Genomic DNA, 26,131 nt, shown 5'->3' with positions numbered 1-26,131 from the left:
AATTCTGATTTTTCTGTCAAAAGAACTCAAAACACTACTTGCACAATCCCAACAACATCCAATTTACAGAATGCTAGCACAAGTTCAAAGATGGGGAACTACACAATAAAAACCTCAGAGTTCTATGAGTAAATCAGGAAAAAAAATATCTGGATAAAAGAAATTCAAGAAAAACCTAGGAGAAAAAATCCTGACGATTTTTGAATCAGACTTCTATTTCCTTCTTTGATTGCTGACAATGATCTTCTACATTCTGAATATGATGAAGTTTACACTTATAATTCTGATCTGAGAATTATATATATATCTACAAATAGATCAGTGTAATATATTGCCGAGAAAATAACCTTAATGGTGTAATATATGGAGAACACCAAACTTCTCTGATGCTGATATAATAAGTAATAATCAACCTTGTCAATGAGAGTATCTTCTGATCTTTAATTGCAGGGTATTGGTGCTTAGAAGAGCAGACTTAATTGTTATTGTGTGTTCTCTAACTGCACCAATAACCCTCCTATATATCCTTACTAAAGGGTATGTCTCTCAAAGGGGCATACCCCTTCCTAAACTAGCATTAACTAAACTTCCTCTAAGTCGGCAATCTGGGAACACAAATTTAATAACACCTAACTAACAATGTGTTAGTTTAGTTAAGCATTATAAAATTTCTTCATGAGAAGTCACCGGCTCCTTTAGGAATAGATACATCTAATCTAATGCCAGTCTAAAGATATATTATGATAAGAAGAGGAAGTACAATCTGTACTATCAGACCTGTAAGTTATCTGGTTAAATATACTTAACAAAAAAAGCCAAGATTTTAGTTGATAAAAAACTTCAACTGCCTAGAGAATCAGTGCTTTTGAAATATAGCCTCTGCAGAAAAAACTGAGAAAACCCTAGGTGTCACACACTTGGAAGTGTACAGATTAACTCTAGCAGGAAAAATTATTACAGACTCAATTTTTTGAGTATAACCTAGCCATTGCTGAAAATGCCCAGAAAATGCCTCAATTTTAGCTGATAAAAAACTTCTAACTGCCTAGAAAATTAGGGGTTTTTGAAATATCACTTCTGCATAAAAAACAGTTGAAACCCTAGCTGCCATACACTTGGAAGTATACAGATTAAGACAAAGAATTGCATCAAAATGTGTCATCATGATTTTGGCACTCCAAATATGCAGTCGCATGCAAAGAACAAGTTAGGTTGAAAAACCCTTTACCTGCAGAAGGAAATGTGGCCTGCAGGCTTGAATATGCCACACTTTTGCAGATGCAGGGCTCTTAAAAAAATGACGCAATTCCACAGAAAAAAAATGGGACAATGAAGCATCTGCAATGTATATATTCCCTTACCAATTGGATCATTTGACTCATTCCAACTCAGCAAACCAAAGCAAAAGAGGATAAAGGATAAGGCAAAGAGAAATTAGCAAAAGGAAGATGAGTGAAAGCTATAATACAAATCTTTTTGTATTTCATATATAAGTTATAAGCTGTTACCTTAGTATTTTTGTTGTATATAAGTTATAAACAGTTACCTTAGTACTGTTGTTGTTTAAGCATTTCATGTGATGTTAAGTAATACTGTGCTTTTGTTCTGAAGACAGCCTGGTTGGTACAACTTAGTCAATTTAGTGTAAGCAGACTGTATTTTAAATATCATCCGTACTTGAAAATCAATATAAAGAAAATAAAGCCTTAAGGTACCTTTTGGACAACTTCATAAATCATTTTCATAACATTCCTCCATATATTCCCCCTTCAGCCTCAAAGGAATAAAATTAGGCTTTGCTTCATCAGAATTTATTCAGTTTGAAAGCAAGGACACTGCAGCCAAATTTGTCTAGGTTCATCTTGCAGAAAATCTATTCAAACCAAACTCAGATCTTGGGATGTAACATAGGCTTCCAATTATGCGATACCCAAGCTCTCAACATTTTGGATCAAAGAAATGCTCCGATAAACTGAAAAACAAAGTATTACTCTTTGAGTAGCCATATCAATGTTCTATCTTTTCCATAGAGATAAAGATATTGACAAGGGTGTCCATTTTGAAAAAGAATCCATTTTCCCATTTCTCAGGAATGATGGGCTTTGGCATTGTTCCAGAATTCGATGGAATTATGTAGGTCGAATATATTTCTCAGGCTTTAATGGTGTGTGCAGATATTTCCATTTCAGTGGGTTAGTTGATGGTCGGGTCATTGGCACTAGTCATAAACTAATTTTAACATTAAATCACTTAAACTTGTGGTCATTTCATTTCAAGAACTCCTTGCCTTTTTTTCCTTCGGTTTTCCGCACAGGAACATTCTGGATTTAAGCTGCTTTTCAAAATTGTTCTTCCCAAAGGTTTTTCTGCATTGAATAGCTCAACAAAAATTCAACACTTTTAGTAGATGAAGCCAATTCTGTCATGCAATATTTAAAGTTGGCACAATATTTTAAATGGAAAAAGAAGTCTACTTAGCATGCTTGACACCATCTCCTTCACATCTTTTTTTCTAGTCAAGAAAGCTATTTTAATGTCTTTTCTAGCGAAAGAATTTTTTAGAGGGTCAAAATATGTAGAAAGAAAGAGTGAAATCACACTGCTGTTGGCAAAGAATCATAAAAGGTAAACCTTGTAATATTTAGATGCATATGCAGTAGAGAAGAATATGTTTGAAAGGGAAAGTCTTTATGCTTTTAGGTTTTTTAAGGACACAAAGGCTTCCACAGTTATGAGACTGTCTTTTGCTGCAAGTGTCCAATCAGTTCATCAGAACCAGGGAATTTCATATACATGAGCTCTACTAGGTTGTATCACATGGATCCTTTTCTTAACATTTTCATTCACATTCTCCACCATCTGAATCCTTAGATACAATTCATTTTATTTTTCAACACATTGTATTGGGCCTACAGCACTACCAAGAAATCTATCAAGTGCTATTTGGACTATTATCATGACTCTTTATTTATTTAATTAAAAAGACCTCCTATTATCACCTTGTCTATTGTAAGAATGAACAATTTTGTTTCTTTACTATAAAATTATAACTCCTGTGCATAAAATTATCTTTACTCTTGAATGCAAGTAAACAACTTTAATCTGCATTCAATATCTATAATGTTTATAAATTTTCACATATATAAAATCGGTTTCATTGATATGAGGTATCAAAAATTTCAAACATTTTAAACTGAAATTTTATCTCTATTAACATTCAAAATACTTTGAGCTCCACAGAAAAAGAGGTGCAGTCCCTATCCCTCAATCATGTGTGTGTATTATTTGACCCTTCAATTTCTTGTCTGCATTGATAAGTACAATAGTGTAATATCTGCTGTCACAAGTACAACAATGTCTTTCAGCCAGTCATGAATGGCAGATCATGTCAGATTCCTGCAGAATAGCCTTTTCTTTGTCTACAAGGGATTTGTCTCAAACAGCATACGTAAAAATATCTTCCACAAAGGCATCTTTGATGATTTCCTCTCAGATGCTTCTTTGTTTGTCATTTCCCCTAAACAACACCGGATGTACAAGACCTCTCAAAGACGGACAATATTCCTAGCAGTGTGATTATTTCTGTCCCAAAAACTGCTGTCTCCATGCTATGTTCTTTTGTATATAGCAAGGTTGCATGGACACTCATACCCACACCCTTGGTACACATATCCCAAGTATTGGGTACTCAGTGGAAAGCATCATAGCAAGGACCTTGATTAAGATTTCTGACTTCTTTTTTTTGTTTGTGAATCAACTTGTTGTTTATCAAGCTTAATTCAATACCAAATCAATTTGAAACTGTGATACAATATTGATCAAAAATAAACTTTATCACTGTTCAAGTCAGAAGTTTATCATTTGCAATATATCATTGTCATATGATTTATGATCTTCTTGTTCATGTTTAAAGTCTGCCTTCTCTGTTATGCATCTAAACATTTATCATATATTATTATTACAAACATATAGGAAATCTGAAACTGAAAACAATGCATTACATTTACAAAGTTTATCACTGTTCTTGTTTTGTAAAACCATTATTGTGACAATTTCAGATTTCCTATAAATATAAAAGTATAATTAAAAATAAAGTTTGACATACCCAAGTACCCCCAATCCCCTATTTTGAAAAATAGTCATACCCATACCTATACCAGTACCCTAAGTACCCCAAGTACCCCCGTCCCCATACAACCTTGGTATATAGTTTCTGGACTATTCCTGTGAATTGAACTCTCTTCTAATATGCAATCTTACCAATGGAGAGTTGAACCAGATCTATATAAAAGGAGGCTGAATGACGTACGGACCCCTTTTACGCAATTACTAAATAGTCAAAAAATATTCTAACTCTCAAGAAATGCTACTCTCTACAGAATGGTGACCATGGATGTTAGCAGAGGATCTAGGAAGTGTACTCTACCTTCTAAGATTTTCTTGTCAAGCACTCTTGGTCCATGCCATTCTTACATTGACATCATTGCATCTTATATTGGCTCTTTTAGGGTAATTGATCAGGATAATGGCCCTTCCTCTTCCCAAAACCACTGAGAATTTCAAAGTATTACAACTGTACAAAAATCAGAGAGTCGTTCTCTTTTAAAACACATGTAGTGCGAACAAACTAGGAATAAAATTGAGAAAAAAAACATAGCATTAACAAATAATGTTTGCATATGTTAGTAAATGTATTAATTTAAAGTTTTGTTTAAAAACTTGACCAGGAAAAAATATTAAATAGCTCATTTATATTTTGAAACTTCTGTGAAAATTATCAAACTGGTGAAAAATCAACCATATTATATTAGCCCAATTCAGATTGGTGTGCATTAGAGTTAGACATGGTCTGAATTCTCGATTGGGCCCTGCCACTTGCCTTTATTTGCTATCCATTTTGGCTCAGGGACTTTATTTCACCTATTATCCATGCAATATGGCTTTCTTATACTGATATGTCTAGAATTTACCTATTTAATATTCAATCCCCTCTTGTTCTTTTCCTTGGATATCTTACCTTCATTATTTGTAGTTATTTTTAGGACTCCTACTTGATACAGAGCTTCAAACTTCTGGCTCCCTCTCCCTTCAATCATTCATGAATATTAATCTAATTTCATTTGTACCATCTATATGAATACGTACTCTAGTAATAAATATTATTCATTGCGAAATAAACATAAGTTAATCTAACCAAATGCTTTGGAAGGCATCATGCTCACTTGTTTAATTTTGAAAATAAAGATAACTATAATATAATTATACATGGAGAAACTTGAATAATGAACTACAGAATGTAATGAGATAGGAGCAAAAGTATTGGTGGAGGAATATGAAAAATACGTAAATAGTAGCTGAATAGATGACATGGATAGTTAAGGTAAAATATAAGAGAAAAACAATGGTTGGTAAAATGTATTACCTCAATGGAAACATATAAAGAAACAGGAATGATTGTATTATATAAAGTAATCAAGGAAAGAGTCATAAGTACTCCCACCTAATCACCACATGGAAACATCTTATATGTTAGTTCTTTTACTATGTTCCAAGAGATTCTTTGACAAACAGAATGAATAAAAAATTAGTAAAAGAAGATCCAATACCATAGCTTTGGAGCTTGCACTAAAGATGTCTCCCGTATCTCTCTGAAGCTCTAGGTACCAGAGTTGAGGATTAATAAAAAGAGCACTGTCATGTAACAATCCCAGAAAAACTTTAGATAAAGATGGAATTTATATTGCATTGTAGAACCCAAACAACTACATCAAAAGATCTTATTTTGATAATATACTGTACTTTCAGATCTCAAATAAAGCTAAAAATCTTTTTTGGCTATGGATATTTCTAAGAATTTGTATTTGAAGTATATTTCTGTTATTTCATTGCTGTAGTGAGTTTATTGTGAAAACAATTTCTACCTTGGATGACTTCTCTAAAACGATTCAAAAAACCAACAAAACAGTGAAAAAGAAGCGTGCACACTACAATGGTACCAGAGCAGTGTATCATACCATTCTAAAGGATTCAAACTAGTATCACAGTGAGACGTCAGAGTTTGAGCATCAGCCTTTCACTCACCATTATAATACTCAAACAAACAGGTCCAATCAGAAGTTTATAGCAGAAGAACAGAGAGCAGAAAATATGGGTGAGAGAGAAACGGAACAAGTAGTACCATGAATATATCAGACACTATTCTTAGAGGGCAGTGGGCTGCAGATCAATGTGCACAAGAAACAAATTAGCATCTCCAACAATTGGTTGAGTTGATGACTCATCAAATGTGGGTCAAAAGAAACATCAATGGAGCAAACAAAACCTGTTTCCTAATCAAAAACAATGGACAACAGGGTGGTAATAATGGTAACAATGCTCAAGGGCAAGAAATGCAAATCAGTTAACACAAAACATTGTTTTCCTTTTATAGGAGATTTCTAAAAACGGTTTCTACATTTCGTTTCTTTTTCAAAAAAATACATTTTTCTTTTTTCTGTTTTTTGGAAAATTGCAATTTCTTCTTTTTCACTACTCTTTTGAAAATATGCTTTTTGGTTTTCTGGTTATTTTTCATAACTATGTGTTTGTGCTCTTCAAAATATCATTTAAATCTTTCAATTTCTTTTCACTTTAGGAGTACACATAAAATGATATAATATATTATTCTAGCTCCCTAACTTTGACATTCACTTTATTTCACTTAAGTGATTTTAGTGAAATTACAAAATCATATTTCCCAACATTAAAAAATTCAACAAACCCTAAAACTGAAGATTCTGCAATTTGAAGCTGAGGAAAGGCTGAGACTTGGACCAATCAACCAAAATGATAATTACTATAAAATTAAAAATATTGATATACTGAAAATAGCCAAGACTATCCAAACCCTAGAACTAAAGATATTACATTTTGATGCTAAGAGGAAATTGGAACTATGACCAACCACCAAAAGTAGAGCTTCCTATTAATACTAATAGTAACTACTGAAAATAGTATGTCAGCCAAAAGTCTCAACTAACCAATCTACATTTAAACTGCCACTTACTAAATAGTCAGTCGTAAACAAGTTGTCCACAATCATTCCAGAAAGAGTTGTTAATCTCCATTAATCTGTTTGAGCACATTGCTGACACCTAAAAACTTCTTTGATGTTGCTGAAGCCAACCCAGAAAGCCAACGTTTACAGCACTAAAAGAGAACTTAAAAATGGGAACATTACAGTCCACCCTTTCCAAAGATTACTTATCCTCAAGAAACGCCAAAGCAACTCCACAATCATCAAACTGATTAAACCTGCAACCAAGAATGATCCCAAGGTCCCAAATCATCTTAGGAGATTTGTAATACCATCTTCTGAAAACTTTGTCCTACAATGTACTCAGCAAGTGACCTCCGAAAAGAGGAGTAATTGCTCCTCAAGAAATTGCTCTCCAACATAACTAAAATGGAACACCACAAGAGTAAACTCTAGTTAGCCAACATTGACTTCCTCATCCTCTATTGTTGATTTGCAAACCCATGAGGTCTCAGGGTTCCAAATCAATCTCAAAAAGGAACAACCATGCTGATATTGCATCACTTTGATCACAAGATAATCATCTCCTGTTGTGGCATCCCAACAAGATCCATACTTGAATCTCAATTACTAAAATGATCCCAAGGTGACTCAAAGAAATATCTGCTCAAGAAGTCCCAAATAAAAAATGGATGCATCATTGTCAATGGACTAGTAAGGAAGATGTTAACATAAACACCACTAAAATCAGCTACGTGGTGGCTCTATGGTCAACAACTAGAATCATAAAGGGAAGAAATTGACTATGGCAACAACCCCAACTCGTTATAATCAACCAATCATCATCAAGAAACATGCATACAAACACCGAGGAATGATTGTTGTGCTCAACACTCTCCCAAGAGGAAGCAGGGAATAACTGAACTGCACCAAGATGATCTCCTGCAACTGGCTGCATTGATCTCTACAAGTGCTCAAAATCGAAAGGCCTCAAGACAAAGGTCAACATAAACAATGTGAAAAAAATATGACAATAATAGATAATTTGAAATCTCACTTAATATATAGTAGTCACCACTATCGGAGTAGCTGAAAACCCATCTCCTAAATCACCTCTAACATCAATCCTCAACTATGAACTACCCATCTGTTGAACTGAAAAAACCATCCAACTCGTTGTCTATTAGGAAACAAACTCATATATAAGCTGATGGAAAAGTGGGTAGCAGTAATAACTCTGGAAATTGACCCACTACTCCAATCCTGAAACCAAACCTCGTTGCTGGAACTGCACCTGGGTCCCAAATCCCACAATCAATTCCACTCTCATCACTAGAGTCAAAAGGAACTCCCTCATCCAACTCAAAAATTGGATTATGAAGTGTTAAATCAGCGCACATTTCAACAAGTATGTTATCAATCAACTAAATTCAGCACAACCCCTATGCTCCACCCACTCAGTCTACCTAATTTCAGAGTTTTGGGGACAATGTGCAATGTCATACTCCTAAATGCAATCAAGCTTTTCCATTACTTGTTTGATCACCTTAGCCCTTTCTTTTTTCTGATGTTTCCTAAAATGTTCAAGCATTCTCCAAGGTTTCTTTAGTTTTTCTAAGGTCCATAGTAAGCACGTCCACCCTATCCTTAGTTTCCTTGTGCAAATCAAGGGCCTCATCCACAACCCTGGTAGCCACATCTCTGTCATGAATCATATGCAAGTAGCTTGTCATGAATTATGTGTTCAGCTTGCCTATGTGTGCCATCCAAAATAAAATTGACACTCCATTTTCAGCTGAAAACAAGATTTGTCTTTTCCAATGATTGTCGAAACAAAATGACAAACTGAAGCTATGTACATCAAGGATACTTTCATTGTTGAGGATTGTGGCAACATATAAAGGTGAAGAGGTTTTTGTTGGCTACAAGGCTGCATTTGAAAGAATACTCTAAGATGACAATATACCAAGTGTTGTCTTGAGTGAGTTTGGCCATTTCATATCTTCAAACAATCGTGACGTTTACAATTTTTGAAAAAGTACAGAAAACACGCTCATGAATGGTGGTACATACACAACCAAGGATCTACTTACTTGCAACCTCTTGTATAAAGCTAACTAAAATATACATCTTTTATTAATAAAATATACGTCTTTTACTTTTCACCTTTCTTATTTTTCATCCACTAATATACTTGGTTGTGGTTCAAATGAAATTGGAGTACATACTGACTTTTGTGCTATTGATAAGGGTAATATGAAATTTAAGTATTGATTGTAATTTTATTGTTTAGTGAGTCATTGACAATTGGAAAATCATTCACTTATCGTATTTTGAATTTGTAAATATTCTATTCGCTGCACTAAGTATTAATGCTTTTTGTTTACAATTTTATAATTATATAGATATACAAACCAATTTTAGTACCCAAAAGAAAAAATGTCATACCTACATACCCCAAACCCCGCCTATACTCATCCTCATAATTGGACTCATTCTCATAATAGGTGTTACATCTCAAATTTTGCCCAAATTTTAAAATTATTCATAACTGTTGGATTTAACGAATTATTTTTCATGATCATGTGAAATAGTTAGTTATTTATATACGTTGTATTAAATATTGATGAAATGGTCGGTAACCTATCATTGTTATTAGATAATTAGCTATTGTTGATTTAAAACAATGATTAATATATTTATTTTTTATGAATTACTATGGAATTATTATTATGGTGAAAGTGTTTTCATGGGATATTATAGGAGAAGAATAAAGAGAGGGGAAGCATTGCTAAATGGGATCATTGGAATGGGATGTTCGCTTAGTTCAATCATCAGGATCAACAAGTATGACCTTAGATTTCCTTGGAAGGGATACGATGACTTGATCACAGGTTACATTATGGGAGCCACATGAGCTATTAAGAAAAACAATATAGGAAAACCATAAAATAATCTAATTTAAAATATAATACATACCTCAAGAGATTTTTAATTAATTTTCAATCATATCATTATAATAAATACTTACACAAAAATATAAAAATGAAATGGCACCAATAAATTATAATAACATAATGATGTCACCTCACCGATATACTTACGTGAGCGTATATAAAAATATATTATTATAATAAATGAAATTATAATCTTTTCAACTCCTCTTCACAACTTTTCTTTATTTCTTTTCCTCCTTCATTTTCTTTCTTTTTCAAATCGAATTATTGATTGGAATTCGAATGGACTTCTTTGAAACTGCTAGAAGCCAAGAAGCCACGGCTAGTATTTTCTATAGAAGCCGCAAAACGCAACTCCCAGCCTTATGATGTTCTGCGATCATTTCCGTAAACATTGCAACAAACCGATATTATCACAGCATTCTTACCTATATCCGCCCGTACCCTGCCATTTCCGTAATCAGTTTGCTCAATTTCGGGTGTTCAACTAAGCCGTGCAAGAGTTCTGGCTGGAAGTCGTGAGGGTGCCAAGTCCAAGCCAAGGTCTTCCATAAACAAAGTTACAAAGTGTTTCAAATGTTTTTATTTGCATGATAACCAGTTTCTGGACAAAGATTATCATATGTGGTACTGATGTTGGTCACCATCAAATTACATAGTGTTCCATAATTATTTTCCTTGTATGTATTTTTTTATTCATTGTAATCACAGTCCATCAATAAAGAAGTCGATGGTAACTTTAGGAGATCAAAATGATGTATGAACCATCGCAAACAATATGAATATCAACAGCAATAACTATTCTGTTTCTAAATCATGATAAATGTATAATATGAATAAGTATGCTCATCCAATGCACCTAGGAAACACCGGCAATAAAGCCACAATGGTGAAGAGGTGGAAAAGGGGCGATGAGCTCACAAAATCTAATGCACCTAAGATTCACTAGCTGAAAGCCAAGAAATAGTGAAGAGGTGAAATAAACTTGCAAAGAAACAGGAATGAAATCAGATATGAATATCTTAATAATGAAATACTTAATAGCACATGCTTATCCTTGTAATGGAATCTATTGTCAATTCGAGTGGTGGTGATCGGGTCAATGTACCCATAAAAAATCCTTGGCCAAGGTAGTTTATAGGCATATGTGCCATCCAATGATCATTTGATGTCCATAACCTCAGTTATATAGGTATAACTCAGTGGGCACTCAAAACACCCGATAGCTCGGATGGCTGGACTGAAGAACATCCTAAGCTTGATCCTGAGGTAGGGAGGGTCATTCTAATATGTTAGGATGTGCGGGGATAAGCATGGTCCGAGGTTGGGAGGTTAAGCCTATGTCAATGCTTCTCCTCTCACCAATGCCAAGGCTTGCACAACCAAATAAAAGATCTTTCGATAAATACTTGTATGTTATTAATCCTCTTGTTACTTGTTAATTGTTTATCATGGATTCCATGTATGTTAGATAGTCGTTTCATTTCAGTTGGAATTGTTAATTTTCACTTAAATTGAATAAGAATATGTTTATATTCAATTAAGCAAGATTTTAGTTAAGATAAATGTCGTCGGTAAATATTGTATAGCCGACAAGGTTTGTGTCAGGATGTATCCAGTCGGTATATGCCCTTCAGGAAGCTTCTTGTTATGTAGCCGACAGGCCCTTCAGTAATTGTCATCTAGCCGACCGACCCCTTCGGGAAGGTTCTTCGAAAAGTATATATTCACCCTTCGGGATCATTGTAATCATCATCATAAGCATAATGTAATATCTTTGGCATATGCGAATAATAGAAGGAGTTCTGTTGTTCTTATCTATTGTCTGTGTGCATTGATTTCTTTACCCAGTACGGTAAACATTTGGTGTCGTTGCCCAATGGCCCTGGAACAAAGGTAGAGGAATGAAGATTAATGCCAAATCAGCTTAACAAGGATCAAAATAAAATAAAGGGAAAAGATGGAATACGTATTACACAAGAAAATTTAATCTTGGCACAACAAGCCTAACACAGAAGGAGATTTGAGAAGATTGCCGACGGACACCAAAGCGCTGAAGAATTGTTGGAGGAGACTCGACAGCGGGTGGAATTGGTAGAAGAAGCAAGGGAGGAGTTCTTGAGCCTGTATTTGCCGAGGGAAGAGAATCCAAACGGAAGGGAATCGACTCGCACAGCTTGGAGTGCTGAGGGAGCACGAGTGTGGAGTGAACTCTTCATCCACGATACACTTCCAGAATGAACAAATTCGCTTAACGGAGACCCTTCTTCACCAAGAAGCACAGCTGCCAAAATACAAAGCGTTGGTGTCGGGATACAAAGCGCTGGTGTCGGGATACAAAGCGTTGGTGTCGGAATACAAAGCGTTGGTGCCAAAGTACAAAGAGTTGGTGTCGGGATACAAACCGTTGGTGCCGGAATACAAATCATTGGTGCCAGAATACAAAACGTCAGTGTTGCAGTAACAAACAGTGCCCCTACTCCAATAACAATGGTAGGACCAAAGGAGAAGTTGTCAAAATTCAATGGTGATGGGGCAGCCAATCCGATTTGACATTGTAAAACATGCGAAACGATTTGGAGAGCGAATGACATAACAGATACAAACGAATGGGTCCGATAGTTTTTGGCAACCCTACAGGGTGTCGCAATTGATTGGTTTGCCGATGCAGATCCCCAAAAATTAACCACTTGGGACATCCTTAAAAAGGAGTTTACTGTCGAATTTCAACTGCTCCACGATGACAATGAGAATGTAGCGGAGATATACAACACAAAATAGGGGAAGAATGAAATAGTCTAAGTCTACACCAAGAAGTTGAAGGACTTGATCAATAAAATGGAGAATAAGCCAGCTGATGGGCTACTGAAAAGATGGTTCATTGAAGGCCTACACCCGAAGTTGTGAAAGAAGATGAAGATCAATGCCGCCATCGTCATACACTGAAACGTACAATCGGGCAATGAACCTGGAAAGTGAGCAGAAGACGAAAAAGAAGAAGAAGAGCAGCTCGTTTGATTCAAATGACGACACATCTTCAGAAGAGGAGAGCAGCAATGACGAAAAGGGGAGCAAGAAGGTCCATGCCCTCCAAAAGGATATGATTCGGATGATGAAAGAATTCAAGAACATGCAGAAGGAGACCAAGAGAAACGAGCTATGGTGCACCGAGTGTAAGAAAGAAGGCCATACAAAGGGATCCTGTCCGAAGGACCAATTTTGCGAGATTTTCCAGATCATAGGACATTCCACAAAGGAATGCCCTTTCAATATGAAAACAAGAGGACCTCAGCAAGTGTTCCTGACACAGGAGGCTTCCGCGTTAGGAGGGAGCGAGAACACCAGTACGGAGGGTGCCACGTCAAGAGGATACAGAAACAATCGACGAGGTCAAAACAACACTGGAAACAATAATAATGATAGTAGGAGTCGAATTCAATACGATGCGAATGGCCGACCCATAGTTCAGTGCCGAGCATGTAATTTATGGGGCCACTTTGCCCGTAACTGTACAATGAAAAACACACCGAAATTATTATGCAGATGGTATGCACCCGACAATCATGAAGATGCCAAGTACCCAAAGTCGAGAGTAAATTTGATCACCATCGGGACAAACGAAGAGGAGGTTCTGGCCATCACACGAAAGCAAGCAAAAATGAACCCCGACCCGACAGAAGAAAAGAAGAGACTGGAGGAAGCGCAAGCAAAGATTCAGAACGCAACACAAGCAGAGAAAGCACACCTAAAGGACACTACAGGTACCTCTGCACGAAACTACGCAAAACAGAACATCGTACGGCAAATATTACAAACAGAGGTACCAGTCAAAATCAACGATCTGTTGCTCACTATGCCTCAACTTCGTAAAGCACTCACGAACATTGCTCCAATTGCTAAGTTACCAGCAAAACAAGGAAGGGAGAAAGAAGGTGGCACGAGTACGAAAGATCCGATGTTGCTAGCCCTCTCATCTAGCTGACATCCGATAGTTGTTGAAATGGGAATTCTCAGAACTATTTTGACAGATGCGATTGTGGACGGAGGGTCTGGTGTCAATGTGTTACCAGAGGATACCTGGAAGAGGTTGAGATAGCCGACATTGTGACCACCTACATTCCAGTTGTTAACAGTCGACCGGCATGGGATCAAACCATTGGGAGTCCGCACGGCACAACCGGTGACGATTGGAACACAGTCGTTCCTGCTCGACTTCATCGTCATTCCGCTAAAGACGAGAGGATATGGCGCCATTTTGAGCCGAGGATGGCTTGCACAAGCAAGAGTTAAGCATGACTGGAAGAAGAATACTCTATCAATGGAGCGCAGAGGCAGAAGATTCATAATTGACCTGCACACACAAATGGTAGGTGAGGAGGCAGCATTGTCAGACTCAGAAGGTGAAAGCGAGAATGATGACGAGGGGAAGAAGAGAATGGAACCTAATGAAGAGGGAGTATTGAGACTGGAAGGAGGGTCGGATGAGGACGACCTAAACTCGTTGAACGGCCTTTTCCACCAGCAAATGGAGGATTACGAGCTCTTTCCAAGCTGTAATATGTTAAGGGTCAACGAAGGTGAGAAAAAAGAGGGAAATGAATGTTCAAAGGAATACAGAGAAGTGGAAGAAGGAAATGCGGTTAGGAATAAAACGGAAGAGAAGAACATACAGTACGAACCCAGAGAATGGAAAGATTCCACCATACGACAGCACATAAAGGAAATGTTATGTCGAACCACGGATATAGCAGAATGGTGCCGGCAGCAACGAAGACACATCATACAGTCTACACAGGAAACAAAGAGGAAGGGTTTAATAAAAGCTGAAGCGGTACGGAGTGATGGTTCTAAAATCAAGAATACAGTTATTGACGGCAAGGAGTGGCAACCGCGGAATTCATATTACCGAGTGTCGAAAGCAAACTGAGCGATATGGAAAACCTGAGGGAGAGATCCTGTAACTTAAATAAACTTGATTAGTGGCGATCGCAGACACAATGGGCCACGGAGGTGACACAGAACAGGCGCAAAGCATGGCATGATAGACACCTGAAACTAAACAAGTTCCAACCAGGGCAGTTGGTGTTGAAGTATGACGAACGGAATGAAATCAAACCGGGCAAGTTTAAAGTCGAATGGGTCAGGCAATACCAAATTTGGGAAGTTGGTGATAATGAAGCAATACAACTATGGATGCTAGACAGAAAGGAAGTGGCTGACGGGTCAAAGTTGAATTTCTACCATGAAAGCAATAACGCACCTCCGTGGATGAACAACTGAGAAAAGAACGACTGTAAATACTGTATATATGTAAATACTGTACATATGTAAGATAAGTAAGGACAAAGTTAAAAAAATAAAAAGAAAAAATTATTAGTCACCGTACGGTAGCCAACTGATGACCACGGTATGAAGTTTTATGTGCCGCACTGTACGGTGTTTTGAACTGCTTCCACCGTATGACAATTAGAGTACAGCCATTTCACACAAGAGTTATAACCGCCATACATCACCAGAGTAGAAGACACTATACGACCTTTTAAGAGTTCTGAGTGACTGTAGTGTACTCATATCAGGAGGAGGGTACAGTCAAGGGAAAAAAATACATTAATGTTCAAAGATTTGAGGACTGTACGGAAAATATATCGAGGAGTTCACAAATCCATACGGTGTATGGACAATGGATTCACCATACAATCCTCTTTTGAAACTGTACGCTAACTTCTCAAGGGAATAGGTTGTAAGTAACTTACGGCTTAGGGATTATGTTTTAACTCTATACGGCCCCCCTGCACAGTATTGGCACCGTACGGATATTGCTTGAAGAATTCATATTGCCATTGTCGTACGTCATTTGCTCCGACAATATAGACCCTTGTGTCCGTACGGAAAGTAGTGACTGGGTGATTCCATATAGCGTAAGGAAAGCAAAGGAGAAGAGGCACGACAGAGGCATAAGGCCGTACATAAGGCAGAGAAGTAGCAAATACTGACCATACAAGTTCACCTACACTCACCATGTATTGTATGGCGACTACATTAAATGCATGAGTAGACTACGTACGCGTACAATAATATACATGTGAGTTTTGTATGGCGGCAAGGCAAACAGGAAACAAATATAAAGGCACGACAGTGTTTTCTGGTTCATAGCATGCAACACAGATCTTGCAGTATGAACACAAGTTGAGCTCTACAATAAGCATATTTGGATTAAGAATGCCCAGACTGGAAGTTGTGAATTGATGCAATCAAGAAGGCAAGTAGAGGAAGCACAGCCGTACAGCGTCTAGGAACAGATACAGAAGAAGGGTGACAGGAGGTTTTCTAAAAAAAAAAGAAAAGGAAAAAAAAAAACGACAAATAAAAAATGTTTAAAATGAGTAACGCATGATGCCAAAGGGAAGGGAAAACATAAGCAGTTGCCAAAAAGAGTGCGAAATCAGAAGAAAATTACAAAATTGGTGTATTCCATAGGCTTTTGTGTGGGTTTCAGAGTGCTAACTTGGTCTTGGCGATGAGGGCGCTGCCCCTCGACCCCACCTTGTATTGCACGTGCCCGGGGCGCTGCCCCCGAACCCCGCGAGGCCGATGCCCCCTAGACCCCCAGTCACTTCGGTTATCAGTCGTAGGAAGTGTGACGAGTTGATGAGACTTGGAGCTACTGCAGGCATGTAGTGTCTGTGGGCCAGAGGTAGAGAGAACAACAGAGCAAGCCTTTCGAGAGGAGTGATATGCTTTGAGGCACTTGAAGTAGGTGTTGGACGTGAAGCTGTCGTGATGGATGCATAGAGAGCTCAGGAGGAGCTAATCATCTAGTCGAAGGCAGTAGAGTGACACTTGGCTCAATGTACTCAGGAGTTAGAAGTAGAGAGGCGGCATGGGTGGCTATCAAGGTCAGCTTGACTCAGGAGACAGTATTGTGTTAGCAAAGGCTACAGATGCAGCATGATTTGGAGATCAGTTTGGTTCAAGCACAGGACAAATGTGAAAACCCTCTACCATGAGCGGAAGAGAAGGATAAGGATGTTCGTTCATGCCTTGTTGACATCACAGAGCGAAGCAAGTCCCTAGCAAAGTTGGTGCTTACAGAGAGAAGACGGGCAGAGGTTGGGTAGGAAGCTCGGGAGACGGCCGAGACGGCTCGGGAGGAGATGGCCAATCGACTTGCCACCTGGCAGATTGCTTGGGAAGCAGAACGGACAGCCCTGTTAGCACAACTTGAGGAAAGTGCACAAGGGAAGCAACAGGCAGAATAGCAACGGAGCAGCGGTTGGCAGCAGCACTATAGGAGAAGGACGCAACAAAGAAGGCTTATGATCAGAAAGAAGTTGAGTGCCAGGAGGTCACTTTGATGCTGAAAGAAGTAGTGGAGGAGAACTCTCAAATCAGAGCTGATTTGAAGGTCCGGACGGATCAAGTGTATCAGCTTTGATGCAGCCGGTCTTCACAGTCTGAGACACAACCTTTTGGTTCATGATTTCTATGTTGTTTTTATAAATGAAATTAGTTGTTTTGAATTTTGTTGTGTTCTCGTCCGGAAACAACTTTTCTTTTTGGGGGGGATGATGTCGTCGGTAAATATTGTATAGCCAACAGGGTGTGTTCGGTATATGCCCTTCGAGAAGGTTCTTGTTATGTAGCCGACGAGCCCTTCGGTAATTGTCATATAGCCGACGGACCCCTTCAGGAAAGTTATTCAGAAAGTATATATTCATCCTTTGGTATCATTGTAATCATCATCATAAGCATAATGTAATATCTTTGGCATATGCGAATAATAGGAGTTATGTTGTTCTTATCTATTGTCTGTGTGCATTGATTTCTTTACCCAGTACGGTAAACAATAAATAGTCGTTAACTCTATTTCAGCTGACCACGAAATTACAATTAGATTAGTTAATCGATCCTGAATATCATTACAGATACCTTCTGTTATTGTTTAAAGAAGTCATTGTCATGTGAAATGGGATCAGTTACTTTTATGAACATTGGGAGTTGTTAGTTTTAAATGTCTTAGATTTGATTATGAAAATCCATTTGTTACAATAGGACTGGCAACTTAGAAAGTATATATATAATTAACTATAAATATCATTTATAATTAATATTAGATAAGAATACTCTAATTGTAATATATATATATATATATATATATATATATATATATATTCTCATAATAGGACTGGCAACTTAGAAAGTATATATATAATTAACTATAAATATCATTTATAATTAATAATATATAAGAATACTCTAATTGTAATATATTACATAAATATATCTTATAGATAGATAGATAGATAGATAGATAGATAGATATTGCCAAACAAAACATAAAGTGCAAATAAAGAATTACTAACCAAGATATTCCTCCAATCATTGACATCGCAAAAAGCATCCCAAACAGGAAATATATGAGTATATCAATCTTCTTATCCAATCTACTTCTCTTTGAAGGAACATTCAAGGCATTCATCATGATCTGTTTTATCAATGTTAGCAAAGTATTAATATCAAAGACATCAATCAGCTGGAAATAAATAAACAAAAAGATAATTTCTTAATAAAGTACAAAAACATGATCTCATGACAATGGCGTGCAAAACACATAATGAAAGCAACCGAAAGTTATTCATCACCTTTGTTTCATGTCCTGTAAAAATCACAACTCCAGTAATCCAACTGGTGTTTTGCAAGCTACAACCCTGCTTTGAACAACACGAGATCTTCCTTTGTGTAAATAGCACATCAACAAGATTTTTTAATTCATCTACTGGTTAATATACAGTTTTAAACTGACCTCACCTTTCTATATCTTATTAAAAAGTAAGTTTTAACAAATTTTTATCTTGAGATATAATATCTAAACTATATTTATGACTGTTAAAACTTTAAAATGCCATTGTAATGACAGTCTAATAATTTCAGCTAGAAATATTAGACATTTTTACAGCACATGATAAAAAAAATCTGAATCATCTCTATAGAGAGACCAAGACTAGTATAAGAGATGGGGACAAATACTGGTAAAACAACTGCAAAAAAGGAAAACAGGTATTGAGAGAGGAACTAATTTATAAAAGGATAGATATATACTGGCTATGCAACCTTTCTAATTTTAAAATGGTCAAAAATTTTTAACTGGGGTTTTCAAATAAAAATAGATAAAAATATACGTAAAGGCTTACCACATTGATATTTAGTAATGTTCATCTACCCAAAAAGTTCATTATCGACCATGGCCCTCTTAAGATGGCAGACCTGAATTCCATTATTTAAAGAAGAGCTATGGTGTACTCAAAGATTAAAGATCAATTGAAAGGACTTTTATATGTGTAGACATCTTAAGCATTTTTAAATATTACCTCTTCCTCCATTCCTTAAAAAGTATGTTGGAGTACTTTACGCTATTGTCTACCAGATATTAGTGCATGAGGAAAAACTTCAATGTAGTTTGCATCCTAGCAGCAAAAATCTTTTGTAGAAAACATTAACTAACCAAAAGATAAAGACATATCAGGAAATAAGGATTAATGTAAATACCCTCAACTGTTTATAACTTAGACAAACATTAAATTCCTCCACTAATCAACTGTTCGACATTCTGTCAAACACTTGGCAAGCAAACTAAATATCACTGAGTTGATAAGTTTTGTATTGTGAGCTTATTACTTTTGCATTTGAAACCTATATGTTGACTTTTCCAACTGCTTAAAATACTGAAAATCATTATTGGAATAATAACTATGTAAACAACCAAATTTTCAATGAATTCCATGACTGAGAATTAACTTTACAATCATCATCACACTTACAAAATATCAAACTCATTTACTCACTTATTATATTGAATTCCATAAACTTCTACATGAGAGTAACAAATATATTAAGCTCGTACTCCCATTTGATTTGCAGCAGAGATACACACATGAATGCCAACCAATAATGTTGCCAGGCTAATGATCTGAGCGTTAGAGGTTTGCCAATTCTCATGTCCAAGTATGTGAACAAAAAAAAAGAAGTTCACAGGCTTCCAATGCTGAACGCAGACCTCAAGAGGAAGATTGCAGGCCTCACACAGATGATTGCAGGCCTCAAACAGGTGAACGCAGGTCTCCAACAATTAGTTTGCAGCAATCAGTATGGCCAAATGCTGCCCAGAAATGACGGCAGCCACCAACATTGGAGTCCGCACCCCAATACTGCAGACTTGTAGTTATAACAGCCACAGTGTCACAGTAATACAGTCAAGAGGCAACGGTGTATTCACCCAAATGAATCACCCCCAGAATTAAGTTGATTCTTCCTCTAATGCAGATGAAATCACACCTAGAAATAAACCACTTCTTAGGCACAGTAATACAGTAAGAAGTGAAGGCAAATTGTTTTACCTTGCAACAATTTGCAATTGCCACTTCGGACCAACCTTATACCTCAACAAGGGCACAAAAATAAAAACTCAGAAAAGCCACAAAGGCAACAAGAGCAAATAAATATTCAAGTGTTTTTTACCAATAAAATGAGCTCATATTTATAATGCTTTGTTGATAAAAGTTTCTAAAAGAACTCAACTTCATAAACTAGGAAAGCTTCCCAAAAGAACTCAGCTCTTGAAACTTTTCAACACAACATCACTTTAAATATTTAATACTTGGCTTAGGCATATAATAAATGGCCCCTTCCAATGATAAGTCAACCCTCAACTTAAGTGAAATTATAAAGTTCACTTATAACATTATAATAAGTCATTTAATCATTTAATAATAATTTGAACACTAAAAATATAATAACACCCAAAATACTCATCATTTAAATATGTCGTCTGAAATAGGAGTCACACCCATTATTTTTCCATGTGACCAAATGCACCTTCCAAAAATAGAAAGAGTCAATCTCAATCAACACCCAACTTACCGCAAATAGTAAGTACGCAAATCTAAGCCCAAATAAATTCAAATCGAAGTCAAACGAAGACCAACCTGTAGCTTAATTTATTATGGAGAAGACAAGATCCTCCCAAGCGAAGCCATTGCCTCAAAACACCCTCTATCCACAATAATTAGCCTACGAGGATCATAATAATAGGCTAATCCCTAAAACTCCAATGCAGGCAAAAATGGGGACATTACAACCCTCCCTCCCTGAGATTGCTTGTCCTCAAGCAACCCAGCAACATAGTGAACTCCAACCTCCACTTGGATCCCAAATGAAGAAGTGCATGACATCCCTGTTGACACTGAACCAACTGCAAACTAGAATCATCAGGACCAACCACTGTCCTACACCATAGCACCCGAAACTTGTGTTGATGATGTAGAAGTTGGAATGTCACCAAAAGGCAACTCCATAAAAGATCTATGGATCCTCTTCTTCCCTATATCGACCCACATAATATATATTGGCCTAGAATCGTGATCATCACCAAGAATAATTGAAAAAGACGTAGCTACAAGAGAAGCTTATGCACTCATGCCAATTGTATCAACAATAGCTATAGCCACGTCAAAATATGTAATCACAGGAACATCACCAACTACCACAACAGAAAACTAAACCGAATTTGCGGATGAAGTGAGTCCAACTCCACTCAAGTGAGTGATCAACATCAACCTCAAACAACAGACTGTCATAAGACAATGTTGCATCCATGTCAAACATATGATTCTCCACGAAGTGAACCTCACCATTGTGTTAATCTAAACTATAACATGACTCTGCCTTGACACCACTCACCTCATCAATAATGACATGTGTATTATCAACAGGGCACACATCTACAACCACTTCATGCATAATGCTAAACACTCTACTAGATGGCTCAACAGAAGTGGTTGATGATATGACAGTATCCTCGCATGCTCGTATTCCCACTATCATTGCATTGCCATCAAATACATGATCCTAGGAATTCATACCAACAACTGCATCATCTGATTCAATCTAACATAAATTCTCGTCACTTTCCACCTCAACTGTGACCAACTCATGCGGTATCTCATAAGAAATGTCCCACACATCTATAGCCCCAACTATGTCATCACATTTTGCTCTTTGAAAAGCAATATCATGCTCTTTTCAAATCTCAGATTCGAAATCAGTTGGGCCATCCAATTGTGATTTTCATTCAGTTCATTCACTAGCACATCCAAATGTTTCACAATACCTCATATCTCAGATTCTCCATCCCTAGGTGGACAAGTACACTGTTTGCGGCTATAATGAATACCAAACCTCCTATCACCATTCATAATGTTGAAAATCGAATCTTTGAAATAAAGCACTAATCAAACTCAACCCAATTCTTGCAGGCTGGCAGGAAATCGCTTTGATACCACTGTAATAACCCTCAACTGGTTATAGCTTAGACAAACATTAAATTCCTCTACTAATCAATTGCTCGATATTTTGTCCAACACATAACAAGTCAACTGAAGATCACTATGTTGATAAGTTTTGTATTGTGAGCTTATTGCTTTTGCATTTTAAACCTATATGTTGACTTTTCCAACAGCTTGAAATACTGAAATCATTATTGGAATAATAACTATGTAAACAACCAAATTTTCAATAAATCCCAAGATTGAGAATTAACTTAACAGTCATCATTACACTTGCAAAATATCAAACTCAATTACACACTTATTATATTGAATTCCATAAACTTCTACATGCAGTAACAAATATATTGAACCTATAATCCATTTCGATTTGCAGAAAAGCTACACATATGAATGCCAACCAATAATTTGCCAAGCCGATGATCTGGTCCTTAGATAACAGCAGGTCTATTTGCCAATTCTCACGTCACAATATGTGAGCAAAAAAAATCAGAAATTTGCAAGCTTCCAATGTTCAATGCAGATCTCAAGAGGAAGATTGCAGACCTCACACAGATAATTGCAGGCCTCAAATAGGTGAACGCAGTTCTCCAACAATTAGCTTGCAGTAACCAGTACAGCCAAATGCTGCCCAGAAAGGAAACGGCAGCCACCAACATTGCAGTTCACACCCCAATACTGCAAACTTATAACAACCTTTGAGTCACAGTAATACAATCAAGAGACAAGGGTGTATTCACCCAAATGAATCACTCCCGGAATTAAGTCGATTCTTCCTCTAATGCAGATGAAATCACATAGAGAATGTCATGTCCCCAAATTTTAATTTAATTTTTTAATTGATTTAATTAATTAACTGGTCCCAGAATCTAAATAATATAAGGACCTTTAATTAGTTTATTTAATTAATATGGGGCTCAAGTTAATATATGTATTTGTGGTTTCGATTGATTAATATATCTCAGACCTATTTGTATTTTAGTTTCCATTGGTATGTGTTGTCGGCTATCTTTGTACACCCTCGAAAAGGTTTTCCCCAATGGGTATTTAAGAACGGCTTGTAGGTAGTCGTAGACATGCATTTTTTATTATTTCTTTGTACAGCGAATTCCAGTTGGGATTCTTTGTTGTTCACCATTTCGGAAGTGAAAGATCTTCCCTACTTGGCTTTCCAATTTCGGTGGGATTTAACCCTCACCCTATTCCGTCAATGCATCTCTTGGCTCGGATCTGGCAAATTCGAGCATCATTATTGTTTACAACTCATGTTATTTCTCAAATATATATATATTGTGTTTGGACTACATTAATATCTACTATTGTTCTAGGTATTGGCAAGAGGGAATTTGGTCTATCTCTGGCATCGTTGGCTCTGATCCATCACCGTACGGCCTCGCAACTATTACTAGACGGCCACCTCACCCATCACCTTTGCCCCCTATCATCTCCTCCCCTCCGTACGGCCTTCTGTAAGTATGGGCAACCCTGCATATTGTCATCGTACAATGACATCCTTGCCTCACTATGAATACCGTACAGTCAGAGTGCTACCGTATGGACAGACCTCACATCCCAAAAACACCATACGACATTGCATCCCATCTCTCTCTCGGCCGTACAGCATCCCCCTCATACTGTACGGACATCCTCTTAATACCGTGCGATTACTCAGAAAACCCGTAGTGCTCTCATCTGCATTCCAAAACCACTGTACGGCCTCCATTGTGTTCATTGCCTGTCAGACACCACCATACAGTCTTTTCCATTGCGCATCTAGTGAACGATTTATAAACATTACACAGTTGGTACATGTCGGAAGAGAAACAAAACATTACAGTGGTATCAGAACAAAAACCGTTCGAGAGCAACTCCGAAACCATTTGGGAACATTATCGAAACTATTCGGAACATCACAGTGGTACTAAAGCATTTGCCTTCGAATCAAGGTCCCCTTAGGATCGAGTTTCCCTTCGGACCAGGTTCCCTTTCGGATCAATTTCCCCCTTCAAACTGAGTTTCCCTTTGGATCAAGTTTTCCTTCGGACCGAGATCGCTTTTAGGCTAAGTTCACCTTCGGATAATTACAGTGGTATCAAATCTGGTGATCTTGCTAGCCTACTGGGATGATTGAGAGATTTTGGTACTTGGATCATACTATGGCACCGAATAGCGATGGAGAGTGGAAATTGAATGCACTACAAAGGATTGGCAAAGAGCTCAGTAAGGGTGTTTATCTTCCATTAGATATATTGGAAGCTTGTTTGTGTCAGGTGAACCAATTGCCTTCAAGATTTATACAAAGAATCCTCTCGCTGATTAAGGAGGCCTTAAAGTCAACCCAAGCTTTTGGCACCATGACAAGAATAAAAGATTGGCAATTGCAACATATCTCAGTGAGGTCTTGAGAATTTCGGCTCCTAAAGCACCGTATGATGATAACACCATGATAGAGATATTGCAATTGATAGTTGACAACTTTCAGAGTCTCAATGACTTCAGTAGTGACCGTTTTGGTAGGAGATCTATAATATTGGAGAATTGTGCAAATGTCAAATTAAGTAACCTTCTCTTAGATCTTGAATTGTAAAATTTGGTCCATGATATGTTTCATCACTTCTTGGTCACCATCAAGGATGATCATGATACTAAGATTTCAATTACTATGGAGAGTCTTATGATTTCGTGCATTGAAGAGATGGATGAAATATCCCAACCCATCACATCTATGTTATGGGTTGTTCATAATCTAGAATGTATTCCCTCTATAGCAGCATATATATTGGTCAGTAACATTTTCAAGCATTGTAAAGAAAAACTAATATCTCATTTGCACAAGTGGGAGAAAATGGATGACAATGATAAGGGTGATGTTTTACATAAGGAAAATGAAGGCATGATTACAAGGCCACTCCAAGAGGATTTGCGAAATCTTTCTACTACACCAACATGGGAAGAACACCAAAAAAATGAAGAGGTTGCTTGCACAGATCTTGTGAAGACATGGACGGATCAAGTTGTGCCCATCACCGAAGTTGTGCCCAAGGTTGTGTCTGTCACCAAGGCACTATCCATTGAGAAAGTTCCATCACTTGTCGAAGTTGTGTCCATCATAAAAGTTGTGCTTGTTGCCGAGGCTCTATGTCTGTCATCAAAGCTATGTCCATCATCATGGTCTTGTCCGTCGTTGAGGTTGTATGTCCATCACCGTTGTTGTGTATGTCACCATCGTGTTCATCTCCATCATGTCCGTCACTGACGCCGAGTTCGTGTCCATCGTCGAGTTTGTGTCTGTCACCGTCATTGTGTCTATCACCATCGTGTCCATCACCGTCATGTCTGTCACCAATGTCAAGTTTGTGTCCATCGTTGAGTTTGTATCCATCACCAACACCGAGTCCATCGTCGAGTTCGTATCTGTCACCATTGTCATGTCCATGGCTGACATCGAGTTCGTGTCCATCATCGAGTTCTGTAGGGCCCATTTGCCGTTGCACCAAAAGCCATGACTGATAGTGAACATGGAACACCACATAATTAACCACCTGTGGGCAGGGGAGCACGTCGCATCACCCAACAATCTCCCCCTCGACGCGCATACCAGGTGCTTACACGGATCGGGAAGGCACCGGGGATATTTGAACCCATGACCAAGCCAAAACCAAGCTCTGATACCAATTGTAGGGCCCATTTGCCGTTGCACCAAAAGCCATGACTGTTAGTGAACATGGAACACCACATAATTAACCACCTGTGGGCAGGGGAGCACGTCGCATCACCCAACAAGTTCATGTCCATTACCGTCGTGTCCATCACTGAGG

General features: G+C 37.5%; 1 protein-coding gene across 6 annotated transcripts in view; it reads right to left on the bottom strand.

The window, feature by feature from the left end:
* Positions 1-26,131, bottom strand: part of LOC149528823 (phospholipid-transporting ATPase 3-like) — a 264,933-nt gene that overhangs the window by 149,218 nt on the left and 89,584 nt on the right. For 5 of the 6 annotated variants that reach the window (XM_089811275.1, XM_089811274.1, XM_089811278.1 and 2 more), the window contains exons 9-12: positions 18,615-18,680; positions 18,336-18,457; positions 5,607-5,691; positions 5,423-5,500 (exon numbers count right to left, since the gene is read on the bottom strand). In XM_089811275.1, the coding sequence (XP_089667401.1) occupies positions 5,423-5,500; positions 5,607-5,691; positions 18,336-18,457; positions 18,615-18,680 (351 nt within the window). The remainder of the gene's footprint in view (positions 1-5,422; positions 5,501-5,606; positions 5,692-18,335; positions 18,458-18,614; positions 18,681-26,131) is intronic. The other variant, XM_089811279.1, reaches the window with a different exon arrangement.

This window comes from Cupressus sempervirens, chromosome 11 (assembly GCF_028749045.1).
Source record: "Cupressus sempervirens isolate cs-2001-9-10 chromosome 11, ASM2874904v1, whole genome shotgun sequence".
In the NCBI taxonomy this organism is placed as follows: domain Eukaryota; kingdom Viridiplantae; phylum Streptophyta; class Pinopsida; order Cupressales; family Cupressaceae; genus Cupressus; species Cupressus sempervirens.
This window is presented reverse-complemented; position numbering and strand designations above follow the sequence as displayed.